The sequence below is a fragment of the Loxodonta africana genome, chromosome 19, assembly GCF_030014295.1.
Source record: "Loxodonta africana isolate mLoxAfr1 chromosome 19, mLoxAfr1.hap2, whole genome shotgun sequence".
In the NCBI taxonomy this organism is placed as follows: domain Eukaryota; kingdom Metazoa; phylum Chordata; class Mammalia; order Proboscidea; family Elephantidae; genus Loxodonta; species Loxodonta africana.
In genome coordinates, this window is record NC_087360.1 from 71093944 (window position 1) to 71106035 (window position 12092).

At 39.3% G+C, this 12092-nt stretch overlaps 1 protein-coding gene across 1 annotated transcript in view; it reads right to left on the reverse strand.

Annotated features, from left to right (window-relative positions):
* Window positions 1–12092, reverse strand: part of TNKS (tankyrase) — a 201564-nt gene that overhangs the window by 132618 nt on the left and 56854 nt on the right. The window contains exon 3 of the mRNA XM_003412556.4: window positions 4219–4314. Coding sequence (XP_003412604.3) covers window positions 4219–4314 — 96 coding nt within the window. The remainder of the gene's footprint in view (window positions 1–4218; window positions 4315–12092) is intronic.

The following is a 12092-nucleotide window of genomic DNA, read 5'->3' on the forward strand; positions in this document are numbered from 1 at the left end:
ACAAAACCAGTGAAGTGTATAAATATATAAATAAAGAGATTTATATCAAGGAAATAGTTCATGCAATTGTAAGGGCTAGAAAGTCTCAAGACCATGGGTCAGGCTGGAGGCTTCTCCTGACTCATGCAGCTGCAGGGGCTGGCAGATCCAAGATGGGCAGTCAGACAGCAGGCCTCTGGCTCACAGGCAGCAGAGGCCAACGAATCCCAAGAGCGGCAGGTTGGCTGCTAGCTCAAGTCCCCAAAACTGGAGGTCAGGTGCTGATGAGCCGAAAGCAGGATCCAGAGCAGAGCAAAAGCCAGCAAGCTTTGCCGGAAAGTCCACCTATATTCCATGCAGGCCACACCCCCAAGGAACTTCCCTTTCAACTGACTGGCTGCTCACAGCAGATCCCATCATGGAGGTGCTCGCATTATATCAAATCTCATATTATGAAAGTGATTACATCATTACCTGGCTGCCAAACTACATCATAACTGCCAAACCACTGAGAATCATGGCCTTACCAAGTTGACACACAGAACCTTAATGATCACATCTGCCCTCCTACCCCTAAATCTACTAAGAAACTATTGGGACCAATTATCTTGGCAAATTTGTAGCCCTCTAAATCCACGCACTTTACATCGCCATCATCCTTGGTCCTGTCAATGATAAATGCTCCTTCGGTCATCCATCCTTTCCCGAACTCCTAACTTCAATCTGCTGTCACCTTCCTTGTCTTCTGACCCAAACTCCCACTGTTACCTTCTATCCTTTCCTGTGTTCCTCACAGAATCCCCTTTTCATGATTAACAAACACCTCTCCATCCTCACGCTCTCAATGAACATTCCCTTTGTCACCACCTTTAACTTAAATGTGGCTCTCCCATGATACCTCCACATGCGCTGGAGCCTCTTAAAGGGGAAGCGCCTTATTCTCCAAGCCCTAACATACTTCAAAGTCAAGAATGCAGAGATATACTGTATTTCTGGGTGCTAAGACTGAATAGGGTAAAGATGTGTAATTTTAAAGGAATTGATAAAGAATCTAAATTCACAAGGATAAAGGTTGAAAATTATCTATTACCTATTGTTAAATGCTAGAAGACTAGGTCAAAAAACTAAGAAGCACATACCATGACGTCATTAAAAACTCATGCTGCGGAAGAATACCTAATGCTTTCTGGGAATGTTCCTGTAAATAATAATAATATTTTTAAAAGATTACTTACAGCACATATAGCATAAGCCTCATTAGGTTAAAGAGAAAGAAGAGCATGGGGCGTGCTACTCATATAAAAAAGGTTATAAATAAGGTATACCAAAAGGTTACCTCTAGATGGTAGGATTTTTTTTCTTTGTCATGCTTTTCCTATTTTCCTTCATTCCCACAATGAATGCATTTCTTTTATAAATAGAAAAATAGCCAAAAAATGCTATTAAAAAATATAATCAGAACATGCCAAAATCTGCTCCTCAAAATTTACACAGACTGCTTTAGATTTTTAATACCCTCATTTCCTCCAAAGCTAATAAAGGGAGGAAATAAAACAACACCTCCGAGTTCTGCAGCTGACTGCTCAGAACTTCAAAGTCATTAAAAAAACAAAACCAAACTAATGATTTCTTTTAACCATATCATTCACTTACACAATTCCAATTAAGTACTCTCTTTTAAATGGAGCCCTGGTGATGCAGTGGTTGAGAGTTTGGCTGCTAACCAAAAGGTCAGCAGTTCAAATCCACAAGCTACTCCTTGGAAACCCCATGGGGCAGTTCCACTCTGTCGTATAGGGTCGCTATGAGTCAGAATTGACTTGACAGCGATGGGTTTGGTTATTCCGGTTTGTTCTCTTTTAAATATCTAAGTTTACCATCCAAAGCAAATAGCTATATGCTGAGTCCCTTAACTATAAAACTAAGGGTATACTGTTGCTCTGTATAGCTTTGTAAAGATCCAGGCATTATATCTGTATAAAAAAGTATTAGTCATTCACACATTTTTTAATGTTCTGCAAAATGTGATTTTTTACTTTGTCAGCTTCCTTTAAGGAAGATACAAATTACCTGTATGCAGTTTGGCCTGATGCACAAAAGTAATAACATAAAAGTGAGTACTGAGAAGTCATTTGCAGCAACTAAATCCCCAAAGAGAAAAAATTCAGAAGAGTAGCTTCACTCTCCAGTGAAAGCAGAGGCACGACAAGGGCTCTTGGCCTAAAAGTAAAGAACGACACCTCACCCAGAATAACCTCCCCCAGCTTTAAATGAAGGGATCCCTTCCAAAGATTCCCTTTTTATCAACGCTTACTCTTTTTAGTTTAGCTTTGGAAATAATACTTCCACCATAATTCCACTGGCAACAATTGTGTAGTACAAAATCTGCATGAGCTGAAAAAAGTGTGGCACATATTTTCATTGCATTATATAACATAAATGTATAACTATCACTGGTTTATATTTGCAACAAGATTGACTATTAAAAAAGTTGCTTTTCTTTTAAAACATATCCGAAAAGTTGCATATCATGTCCAAAGAAGTCGACATTCTGAAAAGGAACAATTGATGAAATCAGTATTATGACCAAGAAGAGTGCAATGCCAGGTGCTCTTGGAATCAAGTTGAAAAGCTATGGCAGCCATCCTCCAGGGATCTTCCTCACCATGAGTTATCACTGCCACAGCTCTTTCCCCAACTACCAACAGCCAGCACAGTCCCCTCTAAAATGCATTACAAATTAGGATATAGCTTCTCATTGTCAGTAACGTATACTTAAACTTTGTCTTTTAAAAAAAGTGAACTTGAATCTCAAAACAGTGCTGAACTAAATTAATCTAACGAGAAGGTCAGAGAGAGAACACTGAGCTATAGAGATAAGTCTTGCTCAGCATCTATAAGATGCCTCTACGACTGTATTTCTCTGGTCATAGACCACTCTAAAGCTGTTATTGCTGCCCAGGGCTCTGTTAGAAAGAGACTGAAAAGCTCCAAAAAGGCTATATATTTTAATTTCATTATTTAAAATTATATATTTAAATTTCTCCTTATCTACACTGGATTAAAATAGCTTTACTCCTCTAATGCATGTTATCTTGATTCAGCAACTGAATCACCTAACCTTTCATTAATTGAGAGAACCATATTGCTCTGATTTAGCAGAGATTGTATTAATTTCGGAACAGTGGGAACCTGTCTTTCCATGCAGAGTAACTAAACAAAACTGCATATATCTTTCAAAGCTTTCTGTACATAAACATAGTCCATTCCCCTCAGAATCTGCTAGAAATGGAGAGCATGGACTCTGAATTTAAAAGTGAACAAAAGATTGATTTTCTTCAAACACGGGCAATTTAAAAGGTAGTCAAAAGTCATTTACTTCCACACCAAGCTGAAACAATACTGTTAGCACTGCAGTGACAAAGAGGCTCCAAATTGCAGAGGTCAGTTAAGTAAAGGAGGGCAAAGGGAGCAGAACTTAGATGCTGAAAACAAAAACAAAAATAGATCCAACACAGCATTGTGAGGATCAAGATCAATGAAAACAGTTGCTCAATATCATATCACTTAAGCGTTATTTTCTATATTGTTATCAGAGAGCCTTTCTAGTCTAACATTTCCTCTTTGCTGGTTCTTGACATGTACCATAATAAAAATTAACACTTAAGCCCAAAATTTTTGTCATCGAAGGTAAAAAGGTACATATTGCCTCAGGTAAAAATTACTTAGCTATCATGATAAACAAGAAGTGAAAAGATACGATAAAAATACAAATGGGTGTCCAGGGAAGGGCAGTAGCATATTTTATTTAACTATTGCTCTGAGTAATAAGGCAGCAGGTTGTCTTTCCGACCAAAACTACTTTTACAGCAATACAAATGCCCTTGCCTGCCCAACAGTGAAGGTCTTAAACAGAACCAACGGAGACGATGAGGTCCAGGAAAATTATGATAGAGACCATTAAAAAGAAAAGACTAAAGTCTGAGAGAATAACATATGCTGTCATTTAATGCTGTACTTCTCTGAAATGCTGAGTAGAATAAGCAATCCTTACCTCTGACAGCGAAGCAATTAATAAGATAGTTAATAGAGCAAATCAATAATAAAGTAGTAGATAATGGCATCTACATTTGTTTAGCTTCATCAGTAGAGAAAAACAAATTCAGTACATCAAGATTTTAAGACATCAAATGAGTAGTTCCATAAATGAGACAATCTGGTAGCTCTCTGTCTTCTTACCTGTAAGGACGGCTTTTGCTGAAGGATCTGCCAAGTCCAGGGCTGATTTCCCGTCAGTGTTCCGAATGTTTGGATCAGCTCCGTGCTGCAGCAGCACTGTGCAGGGAAAGCAGAAACAGAACCTTACCTCAGGGATACACAGATTATTTACTGCTAAGTGTCGCCTCGGCATGGTGTAGCCATAAACACACATTGCACAATTTTTTCTTTCAAAAAGAAAGAAAAAAAAAAAGGGCACTGCAGCAAAGGATCATCTCTAGGGGAAGCGAAGTTGGCAACTTATGGTAGAGTATTGTCACATGACTTAACATCATAAACATGACACTAGGAAGGTCTTGCAACACAGTCTTGGTTTCCCTGCTCCGCCGGCAGGACGGGGAGCTGTGTGCTCGCTCACTGACTCCCACAGTGAAATACGCTAAGTGTGAACCTGCCCTGTCTTCTCTACCACCAGTGCTGCTTGTTGCTCCTGCTGCTGTGGCTTTACTGCTGAATCTCCAAACGCTTCCTCTGCTCAGGACGGTTGTGACAATCGTGCAAGCCTTTCAGTGGCTCACAGCTTACGTATGACTCTCACTATAACATGCTGGCTTGCTTCCAAGGAGTTTTACAGACACAGATACAGTATGCAACTCTGGTCCCCTGTGGTCTAGCTGCAAAAAAGAACTCCCAATATTCTGTCCATTGCAAATTTTTAGGAACAAGGAATCACTATAATACGTGCTAAGAAATGAGCATAGAATATGCTATATTGGGTAGAAAGCACTACAGAGAGTTAAGTCTTAGATGTAGAGACTCCTACAAAAGAGAGAATCACTGTTTAAGTAAAATCCAGATATTTTATTAACCCAAAACATTCTTCAGTCACCTGGCGGGGGAAGGGGGTACCGTAATACTATCCATACTAATACTATCCAACTAATAAATATATTAAAAACTAGTTCAAATATGCATAGTTCAATTACAAGTAATTCCAACAGTTCAAATAGCTAAAATTTTGTGTATTCCTGACAAGAACAGATGTTGTGATTTACCATTGTAAGTTAGCATACACTTCAAACAAAATAGAAATATTAAATTCAAATAGTAAGTGGTGAAACACAGGCTATATAGAGTCTAAAAACACCTGAGCAACGACTGTTGGTGAGCCCCAAATTTTCATTAACAGTTCCATGATAAAGTCTATATTCTATATATTCTTAGAACCATCTGGAAGGAAATCCTCATATGTTATTAAGGAATAAGTCCTGCTGTCTGTAAAGCTCTTCCTCCTCCTTTAACACATCTGCCATCAAGTCAATGGCTTTGTTACAATGTACAGAGGAATAACAGCCTCATTCAGAACCAGGACACAGCTGCCAGGACAGTGCACGTCGGCATTTCTGGCTTGAGGTCTCGGGTAGTTTCAGACGAGGGATATCAAAACTAACCACGGCTTGAGAAGAGGCAGTGCGATCTGGCAATGACTTTCTACAGTACTGCGTTCTAAAACGTAAATACTGAACATAATCACTTCCCAGGTGTTTATAAACTGATAAAATAGCAATGTAAAACTGTAGTCACTCTTTCATCATAGTGACTGGAGCAATTACAGTAACACTTTTTCAATTACAGGAGGAAAAAAACTGCCAGTGTGAAGATTTGGTTTGTGAGGGTCTTTAGGATGAAGCCGACTCATGCATCAAATGTAAAGCTGGTAACTATCAGCTTTAGCTGCTGAATGAGGACATGCAAAGCGGAGGAAAACAAATAACAGCTACCATGGAAAGCTGAGTTCTTTACCGCCTGCTTTAAGAACGTCAAAACCTCCTTTAAGCAATAAATAAATGAATATGTTAATTGAACAGAGCTTGGCAATAATATGATAAGAGCTTCCATTTTGCAGCTTAATGAGTGGTAGAGGCAAAATATTGAAAGCCTTACTGCACCTCCAAAAGTCACTGAAAACTCTTTTTTACTGTAATCAGTACTTTACCTGTTGTATCCTTCCTATTTTGTGATAGGAATCTGCTATTATCTTAAAGTTGAGTTGTGGTTTTTTGTTCTAACCAGTTGTGGCGACTTGCCTTCAACTCATGGTGACCCCATATATGTCAGAGTATAACTGTGATCCAAACGGATTTCAGTGGTTAATTTTCTGGCAGTGCGTTGCCAGACCCTTCTTCCAAGGCACCTCCAGGTGGACTTGAACCTCCAACCTCTCGGTTAGCAGCCGAGCACATTAACCATTTGCACCACCCCAGGGATTCCTTGAAAAAATATTTAACCATTTTTAATTCACGAGCTATGGGGTTAAAAAAACAATACTCAGTAGGGTTAAGAGGGAGCAATAAAGGTATTTAATTAGCCCACCAGGGGTCTAAACTTATCTAACTTTTATAAAAAGTTATGGGATGGCTGCAAGGATTAAACGAGGACATAAATAGGTATGCAGAGGTGCTGAGCACAAAGTCTGACAACACATGTCAGCTAATGATAATTTAAAAGCACGCATTACGCTGCAGACTCCGTCTGTACTCTCAGCTATACCCCTAACCACTAACTCCCTGCCATGCCCTGGGACGGGGTCAGCGAACTTGTTCTGTAAAGGGCCAGACAGTCACTATTTTAGGCTTTGTGGGTCATAAGGTCTGTCATAGTAACTCATCCCTGCTTCTACCCTATCACCACAGAGCAAAAGCCGCCATAGACAACACATAAACGAATCAGTAAGGCTGTGTCCCCATAAAAATTTAACTATGGAGGCTGAAATTTGAATTTCACTTAATTTTCACGTGCCATAAAATATTATTCTTTTCATTTTTTTAACCATTTAAAATGTGAAAATAATTCTTAGCTCATAAGCAACGGCTGTAGCCCATTGGCCATAGTTTGCCAAGCCCTGACCCTGGAGAGGAGCCTTGGTGGTATAGTGGTTAAGAGCTCGGCTGCTAACCAAAAGGTCAACTGTTCAAATCCACCAGCCACTCCTTGGAAACCCTATGAGGCAGTTCTACTCTGTCCTATAGGGTAGCTATGAATAGGAATCCACTCGAGGGCAACAGGTTTTTTTGTTGTTGTTGTTTTGAGGTTGGGCAGTATTATACAAAGTGTAGCCCATGGACTGGTCTGGTCTCAGAACAGTTTGTAATCCATTGAATCTAAAATCCTTGGAGAAAAGAGGAGAAAAAAAAAGTCTTGCTTCAATAGAACATTTTCTTCCCCTCAACCCTCCAAATCAAAATGGAAACAGAAAAAAAAAGGTTTTCATTTACCCTAACTTTTAACAAAACTAAAAGTTGAGACCATACTCAATGAAAGCTGTAGGGGACTTACAAAAAGTTTCAAACTACTTCCCAACCAATCCCTCAAATTAAACTTAACTCTACAGCACCTTCAGATTTCTGTATCACACTGCTCTCCACCAGGTATTTTTGCGTGACTATTCTCTTACCTGCAGGAGACAAAGCTAACAAGAGTTACTTTCACGAAGGATATTTCACGAAGGATGGATGTTTACCTGTGTTTTATTGACTACGCAAAGGCATTCGACTGTGTGGATCATAACAAATTATGGATAACATCGCGAAGAATGGGAATTCCAGAACACTTACTTGTGCTCATGAGGAAGGAACCTTTACATAAATCAAGAGGAAGTTGTTAGGACAGAACAAGGGGATACTGAGTGGTTTAAAGTCAGGAAAGGTGCGCGTCAGGGTTGTAACCTTTCACCATACCTATTCAATCTGTATGCTGAGCAAATAATCTGAGAAGCTGGACTATATGAAGAAGAACAGGGCATCAGGATTGGAGGAAGACTCATTAACAACCTGCGTTATGCAGATGACACAACCTTGCTTGCCAAAAGTGAAGAGGACTTGAAGCACTTACTAATGAAGATCAAAGACCACAGCCTTCAGTGTGGATTGCACCTCAACATAAAGAAAACAAAAATCCTCACAACTGGACCAATGAGCAACATCATGATAAATGGAGAAAAGATTGAAGTTGTCAAGGATTTCATTGTACTTGGATTCACAATCAACAGCCATGGAAGCAGCAGTCAAGAAATCAAAAGACGCATTGTATTGGGTAAATCTGCTGCAAAGGACCTCTTTAAAGTGTTGAAAAGTAAAGATGTCACCTTGAAGACAAAGGTGCACCTGACCCAAGCCATGGTATTTTCGATGGCATCATATGCACATGCAAGTTGGACAATGAATAAGGAAGACCGAAGAAGAGTTGACGCCTTTGAATTGTGGTGTTGGAGAAGAATATTAAATATACCATGGACTGCCAAAAGAACGAACGAATCGATCATGGAAGAAGTGCGGCCAGAATGCTTCTTAGAGTCAAGGATGGCGAGACCCCTCTTACATACTTTGGACATGTTGTCAGGAAGCATCAGTCCCTGGAGAAGGACATCATGCTTGGCAGAGCACAGGGTCAACAGAAAAGAGGAAGCCCCTCAACGAGGTGGATTGACACAGTGGCTACAACAACGAGCTCACACATAGCAGCGATTGTGAGGACAGCGCAGGACCAGGCAGTGTTCTGGGCTGTTGTGCACAGGGTCGCTACGAGTTGGAATGGACTCGATGGCACCTAACAACAACAACAGCAGACCATGCCTGTTTTGGCGGCACTTACAGACTCTCAATCCTGGATTCTTCAGAATTTGTTTTGACAGTTCTGAGACACCAAAACCAAACCCACCGCCACCAAGCTGATTCCGACTGATAGCCACCTTGTAGGACAGAGTACAGTTGCCCCATGAGACTTCTAAGGCTGTAAATCTTTACAGAAGCTGACTGCCAGGTCTTTTTCCCACTGAGCAGCTGGTGGGTCAAATTGCCAACCTTTCGATTAGCAGCTGAGCACTTTAACCAACAAGAGGGCTCCTGTATGAGACATCAAAGGGAATAATAAAATGTGAATACTAATAATAGAATTACAAATTTATCTTCTAAAATGAATATACACTGAGAGCACACAGATTCTTCTTTAAAAGTAGCACAAATATCCAAAGCGAAGTTCCCAAAATATACAAACAAAAAGAAAAACAAGAAAACCAAAATCAAGGAGCATTCAGCACATAAACTCAAGACTCCTGCTGCCCTGCACTATCTTTAACCAACTGGGGTACAATCGAATCTCAGAAAATCCCTAATACATTGACTGTTTCCAGTTGTTATACTTAAAAAAAAAAAAAAAAAAAACCAAGCCCGTTGCTGTCAAGTCAATTCTGACTCATAGTGATCCTATAGGACAGAGTAGAACTGCCCCACAGAGTTTCCAAGGAGCACCTGGTGGATTCGAATTGTCGACCTTTTGGTGAGCAGCTGTAGCACTTAACCGCTATGCCTCCAGGGCTTCTGTTGTTGTACTTGTGTATATCAAATCCATTTATCTCCACTTGGGGTAAGAGTGATGGTAAAAATATAGCAGTTGGCATAACAACAGTCAAAACTATGGTCCAACCAGCTGCCATCAAGTCAGTTCCAACTCATGGCAAGCCCGTGTGTGCCAGGGTAGAATTGTGCTCCACAGGATTTTCAGTGACTGATTTTTCAGACATAGACAGCCAGGCCTTTCTTCCCAGGCACCTGTGGTAGACTCAGTCTTCCAACTTTTCGGTTAGCCCCTGAGCGCATTAACCATTTGCACCACCCAGGGAGAATGACACTATTCAAAAGGTCATTTCCAAACATGCTGATGGCGAGAAGGATAAATGTGGTTTTACAATTACTGCTGCAAGTTTTGTTATGAGTCGGAATGGATCTGACGGGTTTGGTTTTTTGGGGTTTTTTTGGTGCAAGTTTTCAGCTTCATTGAGCCCAGTTCAGAAAGCATGCCTTCAGCCTGTGACCAATGCAGCAGAAACAAAAATTGCTTCATTTTGTTTCTCAAAAGTATTAAATTTAAGCATTTGAATCATTTTAATTCTTGGAAATAAAAAGAAATATTCCTCCATTTAAGCAAAAAGCCTCATCCTGTTAAGTCCCTAAAAAGAAAACACAAATTAAAATTTTGATAAATTGTATTTAACTACAGCCACTTCTCACTTATCGACATGGCCAAGTTCCAAAGACCGGGTCATTATGCAAAATCGGCGTTATGCAAAAATGGAGGATGACTACATCATTACGTAGCTGCCAAGTCATTACATAACTGCCAAACCACTGAGAATCATGGCCCAGGCAAGTTGACACATAACCTTAACCATCACAGGCAGCGTTACTCTCACCTCCTACCTTAACGTTCGTTACTACCAGACCTATGCCATTTATGCGAAAATAGTCAGATAGTAGATTTTTTACTACTGTCACAAATGCAAAATGTCGGATAACGAGATAGTCAATAAGTGAGGAGTAGATGTACAGGCATTATTAACTGATATAAAAAGACAGAAGAAATAGAAACATGCAAATTTTCATACCTACCCAAGCTAAAAATGTAGCAAACATTTTAGAGTAAATTATCAAAATGTGTTTTAGCAGTTTCCACTTTAAAAGGTAAAAATGACCCTTTTAAAATACTGTAAATTCTTTTAGTTTGTAATGTGAATTCTAGGCCTACATTAAGAGTCTAAAATTGTTTATCACAATAAACAGACACTCAAATTATTTTAAAACAGGTTATTTTGTGTTAAAATATTTTTCAAGTACTTTATATGCATCTTACTTTTTAGGAATACAAAGATATTTATTTATCGTATTAATTGAATTTCAAAAATTGAATCATACAAAGGACCAAATTCATTTGATTGTTTTAGCAAACAATTTTACAATTTTATAGAAAATCAAGGACCAAATTTTAACTAGCTACAATCTTTCAGCATATAGGACTCTTCACCAACACACATGAGTTTAAGGAGGCAAACTATTTTTTAAAAGTGAAATACTTGATATATCCCAGGGTTAATACACATTCAGACGACCCCTTCTATAGAAGTATGCACTGTATTATAATGCTATAATACCACCTAATGGTATGATGGTACACCAACACAACACGGTACGTATTTCTACACTGTACGTATTGTTGGAAAGTCGTTTATATTTCCATCAAGATACACTTCACTTATTAAGGCAGAAAAGTAGTGTAGCTAATGTATTTTATTTTTTTTAAATCATCAAGAATTGATTTACCACTCACAGTAAATACGAAAATTCAAGTAACCAGTGCTGTTTTATAGATGATACAGCTTAATGAATTTGAATTAGAATTGAAATGACACAATTTTTTGTTTTCAGTAAAGGCACAGTAGGTTATGTGGCCCAATCCTTAGGTTACAAACAATAATCAGAACTAGGTTTAAAAGAAAATAAAAAACAAAATAAAACTTCCTAAAATCATCTAAGAGCTAATGTTGTTGTTGTTGGGTGCCACTGCGTCAATTCTGACTCACGGTGACCCTACATAACAGAGCAGAACTAACCCCTAGGGTTTTCCAGGCTAAAATCTTTATAGGAACAGATCACCAGGTCTTATCTCACACAGAGGAACTGATGGGCTCCAGCCACTGACCTTTCGGTTAGCAGCCCAGTACTTAACTATTGTGCACCAGGGCTCCTTAAGAGCTAATGAGACAGTACAGAACTGAAGGGCAAAATGAATTCAGAAAGGTAAACATGTATGGAAGGTGCTTTCATTCTGTAGGCAATTATTGATCCAGAAAATTATGTTTGTTCAATGACTTGCAGGGCAAAGGGAATAGCAATCAAAGCCCAGAGCCCCCCAAACATGAGGATTCTACAAAAACCCTCCCCACACGATAAGGGCTGTCAGCTCAGGACAATGATGAAGTAGAAGAGGCCTAGCCCTAGTATAGAACTGCAGCTCTGGCTGAAACCTTCGAGTGCCCAGGCTATCTCATGCCCTGAATTTGGTTT